At 59.8% G+C, this 19,674-nt stretch overlaps 1 protein-coding gene across 4 annotated transcripts in view; it reads right to left on the reverse strand.

Moving 5' to 3' along the window:
- Positions 1-3,608: 3,608 nt before the first annotated feature.
- Positions 3,609-19,674, reverse strand: part of NOL4L (nucleolar protein 4 like) — a 121,837-nt gene continuing 105,771 nt past the window's right edge. For all 4 annotated transcript variants that reach the window (XM_077336071.1, XM_077336072.1, XM_077336073.1 and 1 more), the window contains 6 exons: positions 14,454-14,725; positions 13,981-14,166; positions 12,551-12,742; positions 11,309-11,431; positions 9,597-9,798; positions 3,609-7,627 (listed from right to left, as the gene is read on the reverse strand). In XM_077336071.1, coding sequence (XP_077192186.1) covers positions 7,422-7,627; positions 9,597-9,798; positions 11,309-11,431; positions 12,551-12,742; positions 13,981-14,166; positions 14,454-14,725 — 1,181 coding nt within the window. In that variant the 3' untranslated portion in view covers positions 3,609-7,421. The remainder of the gene's footprint in view (positions 7,628-9,596; positions 9,799-11,308; positions 11,432-12,550; positions 12,743-13,980; positions 14,167-14,453; positions 14,726-19,674) is intronic.

Genomic DNA, 19,674 nt, shown 5'->3' on the forward strand with positions numbered 1-19,674 from the left:
GCCGTGGGTTGAATCTTCCTTCCGAAACTTGCTCTTCGATTCCCTAGTGGAAGAGTGGGTGGGTGGGGAACCGAGGCAGCTAAATTGGAATGTGCTGCTCTTGACAAGCCATCAGAAATTGGGCTAAGCCATCAGCCGAGGTGGGGGGGGGGGGAGGAAGGTTCCTTGACCAAAGTGTTTCTTGGCCTGTTGGGCGAGATGATGCCCCCCCCCCAGCCATGGATGGTTGCAGGGGGCATTTCATAAGTGCATGAAAAGGGGGCAGGTGCAGCAGGAGCCTGACTCGTTGGTTTGCCCGGGTCACACCACTCATAAGTCCCTGCTCCCACCTCCTGTCCACCTTTTCCAGGGTGTAACTTGTAGGCTGTAGAGCAGGGGTAGTCAAACTGCGGCCCTCCAGATGTCCATGGACTACAATTCCCAGGAGCCCCCTGCCAGCGAATGCTGGCAGGGGCTCCTGGGAATTGTAGTCCATGGACATCTGGAGGGCCGCAGTTTGACTACCCCTGGGGTAGAGTCTGGAACTTTCCAGCTGAGAAAAAATGCAGCTAAGAGGAAATGTCAGCAGCATCGTGCAATAGGAGACAGGAATTTTAAGTCTCCAAACCGGGTGTCACATAGTAGGGGTGTTTTGGAGGGGAGGGTCACAGATGTTATTAAGTCATCGGCCCCCACCAAATGCTCCGTGGAAGAGCTCTGCCTTGCAGGCCCTGAGAAACTCCGCCAGCTCCAAAAATGGGCAGTAGATTCGGGACAGACCAAAAAAAAAAATGTTTCTTTACACAGTGAGTGGCTAAAATGTGGAATTAGCTGCCAAAGGACAAAAGGTGAGCTTTAAAAAGGGGCTAGACAGATTAATACAGGAGAGGTTCATCCATGGCTGCTGGCAGTGACAAGTTGAGATTGGTGATCCCTGGCCCCAAAGACAAGAGCCAGGGCCTTCTTGACGGTGGCCCCAACCTCGTGGAATGAGCTCCTTACAGAACTGGAGCCCTTTGGTAGGGCCAGCAAAATGGGGCCCTTCCGCCAGGCCTTGAGCTGAACGCCACAGCGGGAGACCCCCCCCCCCTGCAGCCAGATCTGTCTCTGTCAGGCAACTCTTTCAACACGGAGAGTAGCTGTAGTTGCCTCCAAATTGCCGTAGTTCTTCAGTGTTTCCAAATTACATTTTGGATGTTGATATCATGACTGTTATGTTTGGTTTGATCTCTTTTTGCACTGTTAGAAGATAGTTTGATGTACGTTTTCACTTTACTGGTTCTGTGTACACTGTCCTGAAACAGCATAACAATCTAAAGAATAAGGAACTAAAATAAGCCTCTGTGTTCATAGACAGTCAATCTCTGAATCCTGGTGGTACAGACAGCTACCCTGGAGGGACCCTCCCTGGCCTGACCCAGCAGGGCTCTCCGGACGTCCTTAGGAAGGCCTCGGCCTCTCTGCCCTGTTGCTGGCCCTCCAGAGGAACTGGCTGGCCCCTGTGTGGGACAGGAGGCTGGACCGGATGGACCCGTGGTCTGACCCAGCAGGGCTCTCCTGATGTCCTTAGGAAGGCCTTGGCCTCTCTGCCCTGTGGCTGGCCCTGCAGAGGAACTGGCTGGCCCCTGTATGAGACAGGAGTCTGGACTGGATGGACCCCTGGTCTGACCCAGCAGGGCTCTCCTGATGCTCTTAGGAAGGCCTCGGCCTCTCTGCCCTGTTGTTGGCCCTCCAGAGGAACTGGCTGGCCCCTATGTGAGACGGGAGGCTGGACTAGATGGACCCTCATTGGTCTGATCCAACGGGGCTCTTCTGATGTCCTTAGGAAGGCCTCGGCCTCTCTGCACTGCTGTTGGCCCTGCAAAGGAACTGGCTGGCCCCTATGTGAGACGGGAGGCTGGACTAGATGGACCCTCATTGGTCTGATCCAACGGGGCTCTTCTGATGTCCTTAGGAAGGCCTCGGGCTCTCTGCCCTGCTGTTGGCCCTCCAAAGGAACTGGCTGGCCCCTATGTGAGACAGGAGGCTGGACTGGATGGACCCTCCCTGGTCTGACCCAGCAGGGCTCTCCTGATGCTCTTAGGAAGGCCTCGGCCTCTCTGCCCTGTGGCTGGCCCTGCAGAGGAACTGGCTGGCCCCTGGGTGAGACAGGAGGCTGGACTCGGTAGAATAACAGTCTGATCCCACAGGGCTCCTGGATGTTAAGTTTCCTGTGCTGTTCTCCGTTTTCCCCATGCTTCATTCAGCACGCATAATCCTTACGCAGCTGCTCTGGTGGCACGCATGAGAGTAGACATGGCTCCTCTTCTCACCTCCAGCAGGCGATGCCTTTCCTTTGGGCTTCTTTTAGGTACAAAGTGCCCTCCCCATCTTTGGTGAAAAATGAGTTCCCTTCTCCTGTTTCCTTTGGCCACTAAGAGCTCCGGGGTGGGGCAGGGGTGTGTTTGTGTGTGTGTGTGTGACTGTACCGAAGATCAGATCATTTCCCGTTCAGAGTTCCTTATTTTGGCCTGTTCCTTATGACTGTCAGGGAACGATTTAGGATGAAACTGGTTGGTTTTTTAGTTGGTGGTTGCATAGCGTTGATTTAAAATATTTTTCTGGAGTCCACAAGACAGCAAACCTAAAAGGCATTAAAACGTTTGGGCAGTTAAAAAAACATGCAGAGTAGCTCACCCACCAGGTCGGGGCCAGGACAGAAAGCCCTGGCCGTGGTTGAGGACAGCCCCAAGGACAGCCCCGCAATCAAGAAGCCCATTGCAGTAACTGCAGCCCGAAGATGCTGCCCATTGCATGCCCCACAGCAGCAGCATCTTTCCCACCTCAGAAGGGCTCCAGCACCTCTGCCCCTGGGTGATGGGACAGGAGGAGCAGTCTTGCCCAGGGCGGGAACTGCCCGATGCCCCAGCAGCCCCTGTTTGGTCAGGATTAAGGTCCACCTGGTTGGTGCTCCTCCACTCCCAGACTGGCTCCAGGGTTTCCCCGGCCTCCCTGGGATCGGCTGGATGCCTGGGGTAGAGCTGAGGCCCCCCCGTGCACAGGGGCACAGAGACGATGGGGCCAAAGATTTGAGAGCCCTTGAGGACAGCTTCCCTGATGTGTCTCTTCCGCCTGACAGTTCCTGTGTTTGGTGTCGTGGTTAAGAGCAGCAGCCTCTAACCTGGAGAGCCGGGTTTGATTCCCCACTCCTTCACACGCAGCCAGCCGGGGGAGCTTGGACTGGTCACAGCTTTGTTACAGCTGTGGTCTCTCAGAGAAGTTCTGTCAGAGTTCTCTCTCTGGCCCGCCTCTCAGCCAGCATGGGTCAGTGGTTAAGAGCGGCGGCTTCTAACCTGGCGAGCCAGCTTTGATGCCCTGCTCCTCTACATGCAGCCATCTGGGTGACCTTGGGCTTGTCTGGGTGACCTTGGGCTCTCAGCCTGACCTACCTCATAGGATGTCTGTTATGGAGAGAGGAAGGGAAGGCGCTTGTCAGCTGCTTTGAGCCTCCTTTGGGTAGGGAAAAGCGGGGTATAAAACCCAGTTCTTTCCTCTTTCGCCTCTACGCCGGGCCCCTGTCACTGGCACACAGGTGTGCTCCCTCCCCCTGTGTCCTCCCCCCCCCTGCAGTGGTGACGGAAGAGGCCTGCTTGTTATACAGTGTTTATTAAGTAGATTCAGTCTTATAATATGATATACAGACTCAAAAAAAATGTTTTTTTTCCACGTACTTATGAAATCAGTGCATTTAGCAAGTAATACCATGGATGGAAAGAACCACTGGCTTCCCAACAGTTCGTTGGTCTTTTAAGTAAGTGAACTGGGGGGGGGCGCGGGGGGGGGAGGTTGGCCTGTGCTACTCATTCCACAAACAGAACAGAATTAAGTTGCATCACATAGAACAAACACACGTTCTAAGAATTAAAAATATTAAGCCACGTTTACTGGGGGGGGGGAGGGAGGGTCCACTGTATTAGGTCACGAGAGTTGCCGTGGGGGGTGGGGGGCGGAGGGGGGTGGGCCATCTGCTTAACAGAGCCACGTTGGGGTGGGGGGGGGGGAGTTGCATAGGTGCCTGACAGGAAGGTCTTTTCTTTCTTTCTCAACAATAAAGTGTCACCCCCCTCAAACGGGTCTAAGTGCCATCGGCTTCCTGTCTAGGGTCGCAGGGAAAGGACGTGGGCCTTGGGGGCAGTTTGGATACATACACCGGCCTCGCTTGTCCAGCCGGGCTGGCTGACCTGGATCCTTGACCCGCCAGTTCCCCGGCCCCCTTCTGAATTGCTTCCCTCTCTCTCTTGGGCTGTGGGTCTTTGGGGACCAGGGGGTGCCATTGTGTGGTTGGACTGGGGAGGGGGGGCTGGCTGCCCACCTCCCCCTTAGCCCCGTCCTAGGAGGGCGACTCCTGTGGACTGGTCCACTCCCTGGAAGGAAACGCAGGGTGGGGCCTTTTGTGCAATCCGCAGTCTCTGGCAGTGAGTGCCCCCCGGGCGTAGGCAGGGGGAGGAGATCCGAGTTCGAGTCTCTGTGGCTTTGCTAAGCAGATGAGCCGGGCGTGGGGTGAGGGGGCTGGGTCTCGCAGAATGGGGCAGGGGGGAGGGGGGAGCGGCGGCGCTGGGAGTTCTGTACATGTAAACAGTACACTTTCACTGAGTCCAAAGTCCGGAGGGAAAAAGTACGAAGGTTCACATTGGTCTTAGGTGGAGGACAGGCGAGGGAGGGCTCGGACCGCCTCGCGCGGCTCCGGAACGGCCACCAAACCAAACGTCCTAAAAAGCACCACTACAAAGGAGATATAAAAAATCAGACCCGGACCGAGATTGCGAGTGGGTGTTCTGGTGAAATCCGCTAGGCTACCTTGTAAAAAGTTCTTACAAAAAGTTCTTACAAATCAAAATTAATATTTTAACCCTCTGAGTTCAAAGCAGCATTTCTTTCTTTTTTTAATTATTATGTCTTTTTGTAAATGAATTGGTACTAAATGGTATGCCCCCCCCCCCCGGAGGAAAAATGGCCCTTGGGTGAAGGGAGGGGGGGCAGCAGGCTGCGCTTGGGATCCTGGGGGTGGGGGTCTGCTGGCAGCCCAAGGACCCCGTTCCTCCTCTGCTGGAGTCCCCAAGAGCTCCCCCTCCCTTGCCAGTCAGGGCCAGATGCCCACCAAAGGGGTGCCGGACCCCGAGGTCGTGGCCAGACCACAGCAACGGCCTCCGCAGATCCAGAGCGACAGTGCACCAAACAAAATGGCTTGTGGGACCCAACTCGGGGCTGCAGGCCCCCCCCCCCCCCCGCGATCTCTCTAGCAGCAACTGGCCCTCCTGAGGCCGGGTTCCAAAGCGATCGAGCCAAGAAGACTTTTAGAAACCGCAGCTGGAAACATGGTGGCAGCTCTCACCTCTGCCCCAAGACCCTTGGTTAAGCAGCGCGCCCCCCCCCTCAATGGCTCTGCACTCCTAGGGGTGGGGGGGAGGGAGGCACCTGGGACACCCCGACCGGGAGTCCAACGTCACGGGAATCAAGACAGCGATTGTCTCTGCCACTTTTCACGATGATGGCTGTGTGTGTGTGTGTGTGTGTGTGTGGTTAAGGGCTTGCACCAGGTCCGGCTGCACACACAACAAGAAATATTTACACAAAAATCAAAGCTGGGTGGGGGAAGCGCCAGCCCCGAACATCCTGCCTTCTGCACTGCTGGGAAGGAAACTGAGGAAGTGAAGACCCCCAGGCCAAAAGGGCAGATCCCCCCCCCCGTCCCCAGCTGCCTGGAGCCCTCCATTGGTCACTCACAATGGGAAAACACCAGGGGAGGGGAAGCGGAATCCGACCCCCCTCCAAAATATACATCTGTCTATCAGCTAGGTTCTCAGAGGGAAGGGGACAGCAGCAAAGACAGAGAATCCGGACGCCTGGCAGGAGATGCTTCCTGAGAACTTCTTGGGCGGCTTCACCCCCCGCAGGGTTTGCACAGGGCAGGAGACTCTCCCCCCCGCCCCCAAGTCAACGGGTCTCAGGACTGGGGCACTTCCTTGCCTTGCAATAAGGCAGCCAACCAGGGGTGCTCCAAAGCAGAGGCAGGCGGGCCGGAGAGGAAATTCTGCAGGCCTGGGCAACCCCCCCCCCCATAACCCTTCCAAGGGAGCAGTGCTACGGTCCTTCCCCTGGAGGAGGAGGAGGGGCTGGGCCAGGCGGTCCAAGTCGAGCTGGAGGGGAGCCTGCAGGATTGGCTCTGGATGCCCCAGGTCCCACTTGGGATCGAGAGTGGAGGGCAGAGTAGGGGAAGGCCCCGGCTGGCCCGTCCTTGGGGCTGGCCTGGCTCTGCTTCCCGACTTGGTGGCCCCAATCCGCAGCACCCAGATTTAGCAGCACAGGTCAATATTGCACCAAGCAAGGCAAGTGCATTAGGTGGGGAGGGGGGGCGGGAGGGTGCCACGGAGGGCTGCTTTGCTCCGCTGGACCTCCAAAAATCCTCGTTGAAACAGCGTGGACTGGAATGACCTGAAGATTGAGGCTGTTTTTAAAAACCTCCTCCTACTTTGCTCTCCCTGTCGCGTCCCTGCCTCGTGCAGACTCCCAGGCGGCTCTGGGGTAAGGAGCACGGCGGAGCTGTTGGCCCCACGCAGCCTCCAGTGGGATGCAGACCGGACTCTCCCCTGCAGCTGCCCCAGAGAGCGCCAGTGGGGGGGGGGGAGGCCCACCGTGCAGGGTGAGGTAGAGTGTGGCTGAGGAAGGCAGGCAGGGTCTCCCCCCCCTTTTCTGGGGGAGGGACCGCAGCAAGTCCTCCGGCCCAGGTCCAGGTGGGGCTCCTCTCTGACCGGGCAGGAGGGTGAAATAAACAGCGGTCCCATTCTGGCCCGGATAAACCCGCTTCCCCAGGCTGGGCCCTCTGCGAGCGGGGTGGGGGTGGGGGTGGGGGGCAGCTGGAATGTGCGGCTTTCCGAACATCAGCCTCCTCCGACAGACAGATAGACAGACACAAAAGTGGTAGATCTGTACAAACTCAAGAATTTGTTTTCAGAAAAATAAATTATGGGAGGGGGAGGGCGGAGAGAGAAAGGTCAGGAGAAGGGAGGGTCCATTTCTCAATAAATATGCAATGCCTAAGACTTGAAAGAAGAGTGGGGCGTGGGGGGGGGAGAAAGGGTGTCGCAAAAGGTTCCTATCCTCGCTGGACTCAACCGAGCAAATCCCAAATATGCCTGAGGGCCCCCCTCCCCTCCCCTCCCTGGCAGTCCTACGTCGGCTCCTTCCCGAGGGTGGGGTCCCGCAGCACAGGCCGGTTCCAAAGGCAAGCCCCCGGTGGGCGGAGAGGCCCGGCTCTCTTCGGCTCCCGCCCCGGGAGAAGCGACCCCCTGGGCTGGGCTGGAGGGGGGTGGGGGAGGGCCAGTCCTGAGCAGATCATCCGAGGGGGCCTCGTGCCGGAGGAGGACGGGGGTCCCCTGCCCCGGGAGCCGCACGGAGGCGAACAGTCAGTTCTGCTGCAAAATGAGGTTCTCCAGTTCGTCCGCCGAGCGGAGGAGGAAGGCGGCGGATTCCCGGTAGCCGGCAATCAGCTGCCGCACCGCGCTGATCTCCGTCGGGCTGAGCTGGGCGGCCGGCACCCCCCGGTTCGTGCTGTTGGCCGGGGGCGTGGTGGTGCTGGAGGCGGTGCTCTTCATGCTGAGGTCAGTGGGGCCTGCGGGCAAAGGGCCAGAGGTGAGTCGGGGAACGGTGGGGTCCAGCGCAGGGGGGCTGCCCTGCCACAGGCCACAGGTTTTCTCAGCCGTGCCCCTCGACCCCTCTGCTGCGGCCTGCATGTGCTGTCTTCACAGAAGGGGGCCTTTCCCCTCCGCCCTCTCACTGAGCCCCCTTCGAACCCACCAAGGCCACGCCCGGAGGTCAGGAAGAGGGGGAATGGGAAGACGGTCTCCCTTTCGTGCCCTACGCTCACGTGGATGTCAGGCAGTTCGTGGCTTGCCTAGTGGCCACGGCTCAGTGGTCAGGCCTGGGCTTTGCCTCCAGGTGTCCCACCTGGCTGAGGGGAGAGGGAGGGCCCTGCTAGCTGCCCCCCTGTGACTCCATCACCAGGCCGCAACCTGTTAAGGTTCTTTCCTGCTGTTTCCAGCGGGCTCCTAAATGGCAGCGAATGCTCAGCTTATAAAAGCAGCTGCGGAAGGGATGGGGCGGGGCGGGGAGGGGCGAGGGCAGGGGAGTCTACGCTGCAGAAGGCGCAGAAGGTGGAAGGCAAGGTGGGAGAGATCCCTCCCCCTCACCTCCAGGAAGGCCGCTGCTGCAGAGGAAGGCCCAGCAGGACAGCACAGGGCCACTGGAGGGGCCTGTAGTCTCTGGACAGACAAGGTATCCCCCCCACACACACGCACACGCTGAGATTAGGCTTCAAGTGGCTGGAGCTTGAGGGAGGGGCTCCCATTGTCCAGGGCAAAGAGGAATTGGGGATGAGAAGGGTTGGTCCCAGATTGCTCCTGAAATGACATCTTTCCGATGTGGGGGGCAGCCTGGGATGCCTGGACAGGCGTCGCTCTGCAAGAGAGCCATGTGAGGCGGTGTCCGTGGCTCAGGGGCAGAGCCTCTGCTTGGCAGGCAGAAGGTCCCCGGTTCAATCCCCGGCATCTCCAGTTGAAAGGACCAGGCAGGAGAGGATGGGGAAGTCCTTGGCCTGAGACCCTGGCTCAGTGGCAGAGCCCCTGCTTGGCAGGCAGAAGGTCCCCGGTTCAATCCCCGGCATCTCCAGTTAAAAAGGACCAGGCAGGAGGGGATGGGAAAGACCTTGGCCTGAGACCCTGGCTCAGTGGCAGAGCCTCTGCTTGGCAGGCAGGAGGTCCCCGGTTCAATCCCCGGCATCTCCAGTTGAAAGGACCAGGCAGGAGGGGATGGGGAAGTCCTTGGCCTGAGACCCTGGCTCAGTGGCAGAGCCCCTGCTTGGCAGGCAGAAGGTCCCCGGTTCAATCCCCGGCATCTCCAGTTAAAAAGGACCAGGCAGGAGGGGATGGGAGAGACCTTGGCCTGAGACCCTGGCTCAGTGGCAGAGCCTCTCCTTGGCAGGAAGAAGGTCCCAGGTTCAATCCCTGGCATCTCCAGTTAAGAGGACCAGGCAAGAGGGGATGGGAAAGACCTTGGCCTGAGACCCTGGCTCAGTGGGAAGAGCCTCTGCTTGGCAGGCAGGAGGTCCCCGGTTCCATCCCGGGCAGCATCTCCAGTTAGAAGGACCAGGCGGTGAGTGAAGGGAAAGGCAGGCTGAGGCCTGAGACTCTGCTGCCGGTTTGAGAAGGCAAGCCTGTCTCTCCGGGGCCACACCCTGTATTCTGCCTTCTGCTTTCGGGCAGGGCCTGAGGCCCTGGAGAGCGGCTGCCGGCCTGAGTAGGCAATCCTGACCTTGACGGGCGGATTCAGCAGAAGGCAGCTTCATGGATTCACAAGGGAAACAAAATGGGGAGACAGAGCCAATCCCTGATACTATAGCAGGGGTGCGCTATGCTGGCAGGGGCTCCTGGGAATTGTAGTCCATGGACATCTGGAGGGCCGCAGTTTGACTACCCCTGAGCTAGGTGACAGGAGGGGTCGGCTGGCCAGCCAGCCTGCCCCCCCTCCGCCCCCCTCTGCCCCCCCTCCCCTCCGGCCCCCCCTCCCCTCCAGCCCCTGCTCACCGTTACTGTGGTTCCCTGTCTGGAGCGCAGAGGCCGGCTGCAGGCTTCCTCCCAGGCTCCCGTAGCTGCGGTAACTGTAGTTCAGGCTGCCGTTGATGTAGACCGGCTCCTGGGAGAAGGAGGAGGCCGGCAAGGAGTAGGACGTGTGGGTGACGGCCGCTGCGTCCCGGGAGTGCTGCTTGTCCAGGGCCACCGGCTCTTCCTGCAGCAGGAGAGGAGCACAGAGCGTCACGCCAAGGCCGGGCGGCACAGGAGGCGGCAGCCCTGGGAGAACCCGCCGGTCCCTCCCAGGGGAAGCTGCAGGCTGCCGGTTGACTCAGTGAAAACGTTTATTCCGCTTCTTCCGGAGAAATATGACCCGCTTTGGAAGGACGGCTGCAGGTCATAAGGCCCTGCCTGTGTCCCTCCCCCCCACCAGCCATCCTTGAGTCTCCAGGAGTTCCTGAACCTGGAGTTGGCAACTCCGCTTGGCAGGCCTTACGATAACATCCCTTTAGCCCGTCGGGTCTGCTTTTCACTTACCAAAGGAGTCTCAAAGCAGATTTCAATCGCCTTCCCTTCCTCTCCCCACAACAGACACCCTGGGAGGGAGGTGGGGTCACCGACAAAAAAAAACACGCTTCCCCGCATCCTTGGCCGGGTTCACAGAGGCCAGCTAAATGGAACCTCCATGTTCAGAAGCAGCAAACCTCTAAATCCCAGGGCCAAGAGGTAATATCAGGGGAAGGCCTCGGCCTCCATGCCATTGCTGACCCTGCTTGTCTTTGCCTCAACTGAGAGCATAAGAGAAGCCTTGTTGGGTCAGGGTAACAGACCCCCCCCCAGTCTAACACCCCTGCCTCAGACAGGGAGTTCCATCTATATCTTGTGGCTAAGAGCCACTGACGGGCCCCTGCTCCATCTAAGAAGAGAACAGCCAGGTTGGATCTGGCCAGTGCCCCCCCCCCCAGTCCAGCACTCTGTGTCTCACAATGGCCCCAACCCAGAGGCCATTAGGAGGTCCACCAGCAAGGGCCAGACCTGCAGCATCCCTGCCCCAGCCAGAATCATCTCTGTCCAGATGTTTCTCCAGTAGCCACCGCCACTTCCTGCAGCAGGGCATCCCACCCCGGTGAAGAATTCCCTTTAATCTCTTCTAAGTGCACTGCCCATCCGTTTCACTGATTGCCCAGCAGTTGGGCAGGACTTCTTCCTCTCCCTTCTCTCTCCCAGGCATCATTTTGGCAACCTCTCTCATGTCACCCCTCGGGGGTTGCTCCTCCAGGCCAGGAAGCCCTAGGCCAGAGGTAGTCAATCTGTGGTCCTCCAGATGTCCATGGGCTACCATTCCCATGAGCCCCTGCCAGCGTTTGCTGGCAGGGGCTCATGGGAATGGTAGTCCATGGACATCTGGAGGACCACAGGTTGACTACCCCTGCTCAAGGCTCTTCAACCGATCTTCACAGGGAAGGCAATTCATCCCCTCGGTCATTTTAGATGCCCTAAGCAGAGGTAGTCAAACTGCGGCCCTCCAGATGACCATGGACTACAATTTCCATGAGCCCCTGCCAGCAAACGCTGGCAGGGGCTCATGGGAATTGTAGTCCATGGGCATCAGGAGGGCCGCAGTTTGACTACCCCTGCCCTAAAGAGTTCTGTTTTGCTGCTCCTGGAGTATTTGCTGCTTTTCCCCCCCTCCGCCCAAAAGGTCCTGCCGGCTTGGGGCTCCGTACCTGGGATGTCTGGTAGATCTCCAGCCGCATCCTCTTGGCTGCCTTCCGCGTCTCGCTTTCGCAGGCGGCGGCCAGGATGTTCTCGGCCATGGCTGAGGTCAGGTGTGGCGGGGTGGGCCTGGTCTGGAGAGGGACACACACACAGCAGCAGGACGGTCAGACGGCGGGAGAGAAGGGGCAGCGGGGCCTGCGTGGAGAAACCCCACCCACCGGCAGAGCGGCAGCAGGGAGGGATCGGAACAGGCCGGGGGTGTGCCAATGATGCTCAGCACACCGTGTGCACCCCAAGAGCCGTAGGGGGAACCCTGAGGATGGGGGCTTTACTGGAGGGGGCTTGAAATGGCCTTGGATGCTTGGCAGATACCGGGTGAAATTCCCCCTCTGCCCTGGAGTCTCTGCCTGTGTCGGCCTGCAGTGGAACACCTTGAGCTGAGGCCCGGAGCGCTTATTGAGACCCAAATGCTTTGGGTGGCGTGAATTTTCGAGTCAGCCCTCCTTTGGCCATGTGCATCTGACGCAGGGTGCTCCTGACTCAAAAGCTCATGCCACAAAAATCTGGTCCGTCCCTCCTCCTCCAAAGATGACCAAAGATAGGGAGGTCGGCATTAATGTGGTGGGAAATGCCGTCAAGCCACAGCAGGCCCACGGTGACCCTGGAGGGTCAAGACAGGAGACCATCACTTGCCTCTGCACAGCGACCCTCGGTTGCCTCCCATGCAAAGACGACCCTGTGTGGTTGGCCACTGCCTGCCTCTGAGCAGACAGAACAGAGTGGGAAGGGACCTCCTGGGCCATCTAGTCCAACCCCGTGCACTATGCAGGACACTCACAACCCTCTCGCTCATCCACTGTCACCTGCCACCCCCTTGAGCCTTCCAAGACTCTCAACATTCCTGGGGGTCTCCCATCCAAGTACGAAACAGGGCCCACCCCGCTTAGCTTCTGAGACCTGACAAGATGACACTAGCCTGGACCACCCAGCTCAGGGCAGACACGACCGGCCTCTGTTTTGCAACCCTTGGTGGGATTTGGTGGTCTCCCGTCCAAGGTCTAACCGGGGCCAGCCCCCCGTAGCTTCAGAGAGCTGGTCAGACTGGGCTGTTCTAGGACATCCTGGTCCGGACAGGCCAACGGAGGCAGGTCCCTCTAGGACGTGGCTGGAGCCAGGCCAGGGTGGGCTTCCGAAAGGGAACCAGGGCTGGAAACGAGGCCCCCTCCCCCTCCCCCCCCAGGGACGCTCACCATTTCCATGCCGTTCTTCTTCATGCGGCGGCAGGACTTGAGGTAAGTGCGGATGCGTTTGCGAGCGCGTTCCTGGAACTCGGGGAACTGCCTGCTGCAGGACTCGATGATGGCCTGGATCTTCTCCTTGGGCTGCTTGGAGATGGGGACCATGCGGTCCAGGTTCTCGTCCACAAAGAGACGGACAAACATCTGCCGACAGAGCAGGGGGGAGGGAGAGGTGAAGGGAGAGGCACAAAGTGGTCTTCTACTGAATCATTCCCTCAAGGTCGGCATTGTCTACTCAGACTCCAGGGTCTCAGGCAGAGAAAGGTCTTCCCCATCCCCTCCTGCCTGGTCCTCTTGACTGGAGATGCCAGGGATTGAACCTGGGACCTTCTGCCTGCCAAGCAGAGGCTCTGCCACTGAGCCAGGTCAAGGTCTTCCCCATCCCCTCCTGCCTGGTCCTTTTAACTGGAGATGCCAGGGATTGAACCTGGGACCTTCTGCCTGCCAAGCAGAGGCTCTGCCACTGAGCCAGGTCAAGGTCTTCCCCATCCCCTCCTGCCTGGTCCTTTTAACTGGAGATGCCGGGGATTGAACCTGGGACCTTCTGCCTGCCAAGCAGAGGCTCTGCCACTGAGCCAGGTCAAGGTCTTTCCCCTCCCCTCCTGCCTGGTCCTTTTAACTGGAGATGCCGGGGATTGAACCTGGGACCTTCTGCCTGCCAAGCAGAGGCTCTGCCACTGAGCCAGGTCAAGGTCTTCCCCATCCCCTCCTGCCTGGTCCTTTTAACTGGAGATGCCGGGGATTGAACCTGGGACCTTCTGCCTGCCAAGCAGAGGCTCTGCTACTGAGCCAGATCAAGGTCTTCCCCATCCCCTCCTGCCTGGTCCTTTTAACTGGAGATGCCAGGGATTGAACCTGGGACCTTCTGCCTGCCAAGCAGAGGCTCTGCCACTGAGCCAGATCAAGGTCTTCCCCATCCCCTCCTGCCTGGTCCTTTTAACTGGAGATGCCAGGGATTGAACCTGGGACCTTCTGTCTGCCAAGCAGAGGCTCTGCCACTGAGCCAGATCAAGGTCTTTCCCATCCCCTCATGCCTGGCCCTCTTGACTGGAGATGCCAGGGATTGAACCTGGGACCTTCTGTCTGCCAAGCAGAGGCTCTGCCACTGAGCCAGATCAAGGTCTTCCCCATCCCCTCCTGCCTGGTCCTTTTAACTGGAGATGCCAGGGATTGAACCTGGGACCTTCTGCCTGCCAAGCAGAGGCTCTGCCACTGAGCCAGATCAAGGTCTTCCCCATCCCCTCCTGCCTGGTCCTTTTAACTGGAGATGCCAGGGATTGAACCTGGGACCTTCCGCCTGCCAAGCAGGGGCTCTGGGACCCTAACGAGCTGCCCCAGAGCGTCCCGCCCCCCTCAAAGAGGCGTGTGCCTCCCCCCCGTACATTGAAGGCCTTCAGCCGTTCCGGGTCCATCCCTTCCGAGTCGTTCATCTTGTCGTTGTCCTCGTGGTCATCGTGGTCGTCGTCATCGTCATCCGCAGCAGGGGCACGGCCGACCGTCAGGTCTTCAGGACAGCCGCTGACCTCGGTCTTGACGGAGTCGTAGCTGCCGGAGCTGTATGGGGGTGACTGAGGGGGATGGAAAGGGGGCGTCCATGGACATCTGGAGGGCTGCAGTTTGACTACCCCTGTGCTAGACTATATTTTAACACTCAGCAAATCCTACTAGTTTCCTGCAAGGATGCAGATGAACTAAGTCTCCCTGGCAGGCACAGAGCCCAGGGTTGCTTGCCAAGCCAGGCTCTGAGGACTCCTGTCGCCCAATGGCTCATGGGCACTGCCCCCGCAGCCGACGGAGGCCAAGGGAGCCCCACCCGGGACATGAGCCTGACCCCCCATCTCCCCCCAGCACGTACCTCGGCCGTACTTTTGGCTGCATACTTTGCACGGCTCCGCAGGCCGTCAGCGCTGCAGCCGTCCGACGGGTAGGAGGGGGTGACGTGGACGGGGGCCAGCTTGTCGCACAGGTTGATGGGCTGGTCCTCGGAAGAGGCGCTGAAGTCCATGGGGGCCGCGGCTCCATTCCCGTTCATCTCCGGGTAGGTGGCGTCCCCCTGGGTGCTGCTCGAGGTGGACGGGTTCAGGGTGGAGGAGCCGTTCCCACTGCAGCTCTCCGAAGAGGAATCATCTGGGGGGGGGGGGGAGAGAGAGAGAGAAACCCTCCTTACTATGATGTCACTGCTCTCTTTCTTTCTTTCTTTCCCACATTAGGAGTCTGAGATGTTTCAGTTAAGAAAAGAGGGGAACTGGCTGGCCCCTGTGTGGGACTGGAGACTGGACTGGGTGGGCCCTCCCCTTCCTGGTCTGACCCAGCAGGGCTCTTATCTTCACAGAAAGACACAGAATCATAAGAGTTGGAAGGGGCCATACAGGCCATCTAGTCCAACCCATCTAGTCTACGCAGGATCAGCACAGAGCATCCTAAAGCATCCAAGAAAAGTGTGTGTCCAACCTTTGCTTGAAGACTGCCAGTGAGGGGGAGCTCACCACCTCCTTAGGCAGCCTATTCCACTGCTGAACTACTCTGACTGTGAAAAACTTTTTCCTGATATCTAGCCTATATCGTTGTACTTGAAGTTTAAACCCATTACTGCGTGTCCTCTCCTCTGCAGCCAGCAGAAACAGCATCCTGCCCTCCTCCAAGTGACAACCTTTCAAATACTTAAAGAGGGCTATCATGTCCCCTCTCAACCTCCTTCTTATGAAGGCCTTGGCCTCTCTGCCCCGTTGCTGGCCCTCCAGAGGAACCGGCCTCTTTGTGAGACAGGAGACTGGACTAGCGGGACCCTCCCTGGTCTGATCCAGCAGGGCTCTTCTGATGTCTTTAACAGACTGACCCCCCCTTAGAATTCCAGTGATATCTGGATGTGCTGCATACAGTCAACGGTTGTCCATTGATGGAAGGGTCTTCACTCTCTGGCAGAAGACAGACAGACCTCCCTGGGGAGGGTGTCCCAAGGTTTTGGTGCCACAACGGAGAAGGGCTTTTCTCGAGGCCCCCCCCCGCCTAGACTCAGGCAGATGCGGCAACTAAAGCAGGGCCTCTGCAGGTGCCCAGAGAACGCGGGCAACTTCCAATGGGGGGAGGGAGGCCTTAGGTCAGCAGACACGGAAACGCCCCAAGGATCCACATCTCCCCCTTTTCCTTGCCGATGCCTTTGCACCATAGATAGCTTAAGCCAGGGGTAGTCAAACTGTGGCCCTCCAGATGTCCATGGACTACAATTCCCAGGAGCCCCTGCCAGCATTCGCTGGCAGGGGCTCATGGGAATTGTAGTCCATGGACATCTGGAGGGCCGCAGTTTGACTACCCCTGGCTTAAGCAGTTTCCCTCTGCCCAAGGGAAGGACTCACACACACATCAATCCTTCCTCGGGAGGTACAGGGCAATGCAGGATTGCACCCCATGGCCACCCGCCTCCCCAGCCGTCCTCCAGGGCCCTCTAAGAGCCCTTTTTCCTGGAAGGACATAAGCCGAGGGCTCAGACAGGGCATGGGGGCGATTCTCCACCAGCTTTAAGCTCTGCAAAAAGCTGAAGCACACAGAAATATTTTGAGGTAAAAGATGGCAAGGGAAAAAATCCGACCAATGATGAACCGGTGGGGGTGAGGGTGGGGTCAAGAGGGTCTGCAGTATTTTCCCCCTCCCCGTGCAACCCACCCACCCCCTGCTTGGCCACAGATGACAGCATGACAAGCATGAAGCAAGCCCCTCATCAGATGTAGAGGCACCCAGAGGTCATCTACAGGGCTATCTTTGGCCTTTGCTCTGGCCAGGCAGATGTCCACAACCGCCCTCCCTGCCCCCACCCTTCTCTTTGACCTCCCCCACTCTCTTCAGGGTCAGGACCCCGAATCCATAACTGCTGCCCTTCCAAGGGAAGAAGGTTAGGCGCTGGAAGGGAGCCCCTCCCCGCTCGGGAGTGTGGGGGTGTTGAGCCCAGGGACTCAGGGGGGCTCAGACAGGACCCCTGAACGGGTGCAGTGCAGCAAGTGATGTGTGGCAGAGGGTTTCCAACCTCCAGGTGAGGGCTGGAGATCGCCTGGCATCGCTGCTGAATGCCAGGCGGCAAAAACTCATTGTTGGTTTAATCAAGTATCAATTGACTACGGCGATTCCGCTTCTCCTGGAGAAAATGGCTGCCTCGGAAGGCGGGCTGCAGGCCACGCTTCTCCCCCAAGGTCTCCCCCTCACTCCCCGGCTCTTCCGCCCTTCCCTCGGGGGACCTGGCGGGCACCTAATTCCCAATGAGGACGGGGCGGCGTGGTCTCTGGCTGCTCTCCCCAAGAGCCAGGAGGTGGCACGCGGCACCCAACATCGGCTCCTCCCCCCCCACCCCCCACCCCCCGGCCAGCCGCCCGAAGATGCCCCATCGCCTCCTGCCTCTCCCCACCACGGCTGGGCTCTGCTGCTCTCCTGGTTGCCATGGAGACGGCCCACGTGCCTCAGCTCCCCGTCTCAGGCACGCTCCTTCCGGCCCGGGCATCCATCATGCGGAGCAGGCCTGCCCCACTCACAAGCCTCCCCTCACAGGCGGCGGGCTCTGAGGGCCACAGCACCCGGGGCGCTGACCGACTCTCTTGGCCCGCAGCCGGCCCCCAGGGACCCTCTTCCCCGGCCCTTTGGGGGGGCTTCTGGGGCGTGTGGTGCCTCCCTGGCCTTCCAGCCTGCGGAGGAGACGTGCTCCTCGCCCTGCGGGGGTCTGCTCTGAGAACCCAAGCCCAGGGTGCATCAGCCAGTCGGTCGGCCCGTCCCACGTGCCTGAAGTCGGCACGGAGCCGCAGCGCAGGAGCGAGACATTTTGACGCACTCCTTCCAGGGGCGCCTCTGCCCCCCCCCATCCTTTGGCTTCCTGAGGGGGCCATGCTGGGGAGGGGGAGGAGGGCAAGGGGCTCTCCGAAAGCTGCTTCCTGCTCGGACGGGAGCTGGGTGCCAAACAAAGGAGCTGCACATGGTGCCCCCCCCCCGCTTCCTGCTCTCGGCTTCCTCACCCAGGAGGCAGGACAATCGGGGTCACCCGGCCTCACCACAGCCGCAGAGGAGGGGGCGGGTGGGGAGGAGAGGAGGGAGAAGACACTGCGGCACTTTGGGAGGGAAGCAAGGCCTCGGCTTGCCAACCTTCAGGCTGCAGCTGGTCTCCGGAATGCCAAGCTCAGCTCCCCCGGAGGAAAGGGCTACCTTGCAAGGGGGACTTTACGCCATTACATCCTGCTGTGGTCCCTGCTGCCCCGCATCTCCAGGACTTTCCCAAACTGGAGCTGGCGATGCTAGCCAGTAGCCAAGGCCTCCCTCACCCCTTCAATAAGCAGCCCTCTTCCTGCCGCTGCAGACAGCAGGGCAGCTCCCATCTGTCAACCCCACCCTCCCCAGGCAGAGCAGCAGCAGCAGCCACCTCCCCCTGGTGCCCACCCAGGGGCCCCCGCCCACAGGGCCCTTTGGCACAGGGGGCCCGAAGCCCCACCCTTGCCCGAGACAGCAAGCTTCTGCTCCTGGATGTCCTGATGCCCATCTCTCAGGGGGAAGAATCTCCATTTCTGACATCACAGAAATGCAGTTGATAAGACCCTCAGAAGAGCCCTGCTGGGTCAGGCCAGGGAGGGTCCCTCCAGTCCAGCCTCCCGTCTCCCCCAGGGGCCAGCCAGTTCCTCTGCAGGGCCAGCCACAGGGCAGAGAGGCCGAGGCCTTCCCCTGAGAAGACCCTCAGAAGAGCCCTGCTGGGTCAGGCCAGGGAGGGTCCCTCCAGTCCAGCCTCCCTTCTCACCCAGGGGCCAGCCAGTTCCTCTGCAGGGCCAGCCACAGGGCAGAGAGGCCGAGGCTTTCCCCAGAGAAGACCCTCAGAAGAGCCCTGCTGGGTCAGGCCAGGGAGGGTCCCTCCAGTCCAGCCTCCCGTCTCCCCCAGGGGCCAGCCAGTTCCTCTGCAGGGCCAGCCACAGGGCAGAGAGGCTGAGGCCTTCCCCTGAGGCTGCCTCTGGGCTCTTAGGTTCAGAGGTTTATGCCTCTGAATATTCCTCAGTTGCCATGGTTAGCAGCCATAGAGAGGCTTGTCCTCCATGCATCTGCCTCAGTCTCCATGAATCCTTTTGCGTCAGGGAATGACGCAGCCTGCACAGATAAGGGTCTTTGTGGCCCCAGCTCCATGCTTCAGCTCTAGGGGTGGGGCGTGGGAAAGTGCAAGAGAGCCGGGGCAACAGAAGTGTTTGCCGCGATGTGGGGAGCCCGCCCTTGGCTCCCTCCTCAGCCAGGAGATGGGATGCATGATGCCTCACTGGGTGTACGACAGCAGAAGACAGAGGGGGACCCGGCGGGCCCTCCTCATCCTCGACCTGCAAACTTGGGCAAGTGCTCTTGGGGGTCTTGCATGCGCTGGACATTGGGCCCCCCCTCCCTCCCTGGGGTGGGAGAGGATCAGCGGGCAGCAGAGGAGGGGGGCTGACATCCTGAGCGGCTCCCCCTCCAGTGGTCCCTCTCCTTCCCCGAGGGAGGCTCCCGGCCCCATCCAGAGATGCCTCTCCGAAGGATTAAGGAGAATTACTCCAGGCGGCGGACTCACGGCACGCCAGGCGTGGTGCGCTGAGCCCAGACATCGCCACAGCAACAGAGCTGCTCGTCTGCGTGCGGCCAATGGCGCGGCTCCCTGTGGGCCAATGGGAGGGCGCGTGGGCTGCCTTGGGACCGTTCCCGGCTCCTTGGCTCCGCCGTGGATTAGCCGCCGGAGTGTGCAGCGCACAGCAACTGGTGCTCGTGGCAGAGACAGCCCGGCTGCGGCTTTGAGCTCCGCGGCACGGAGCCCTGCCCAGGGGCACCGGCCCGAATTTGGGTGGGCGGGCCAGGTGTCCATTAAGGAAGGCAACAAGGGTATGGGGCCCTGCAAATGGCCCCCCACCCACAAACCCCCTCCCCTCCAAAGTCGGTACCCGGCATCTTACAACCCTTTCCTAGGAACACTGAACTGGGCTGAGTTTTGCTCCGGACCGCTGGTTGGCCAACGATTGAAACCCGAGAGAGTCCTCTTTCACTCCGGCCCTCCCCGCAGTCCCAGTGTGGGCTGGTGTGGCTCTACAAAGCACGGGTGACAG

Source organism: Paroedura picta, chromosome 4, assembly GCF_049243985.1.
Source record: "Paroedura picta isolate Pp20150507F chromosome 4, Ppicta_v3.0, whole genome shotgun sequence".
In the NCBI taxonomy this organism is placed as follows: domain Eukaryota; kingdom Metazoa; phylum Chordata; class Lepidosauria; order Squamata; family Gekkonidae; genus Paroedura; species Paroedura picta.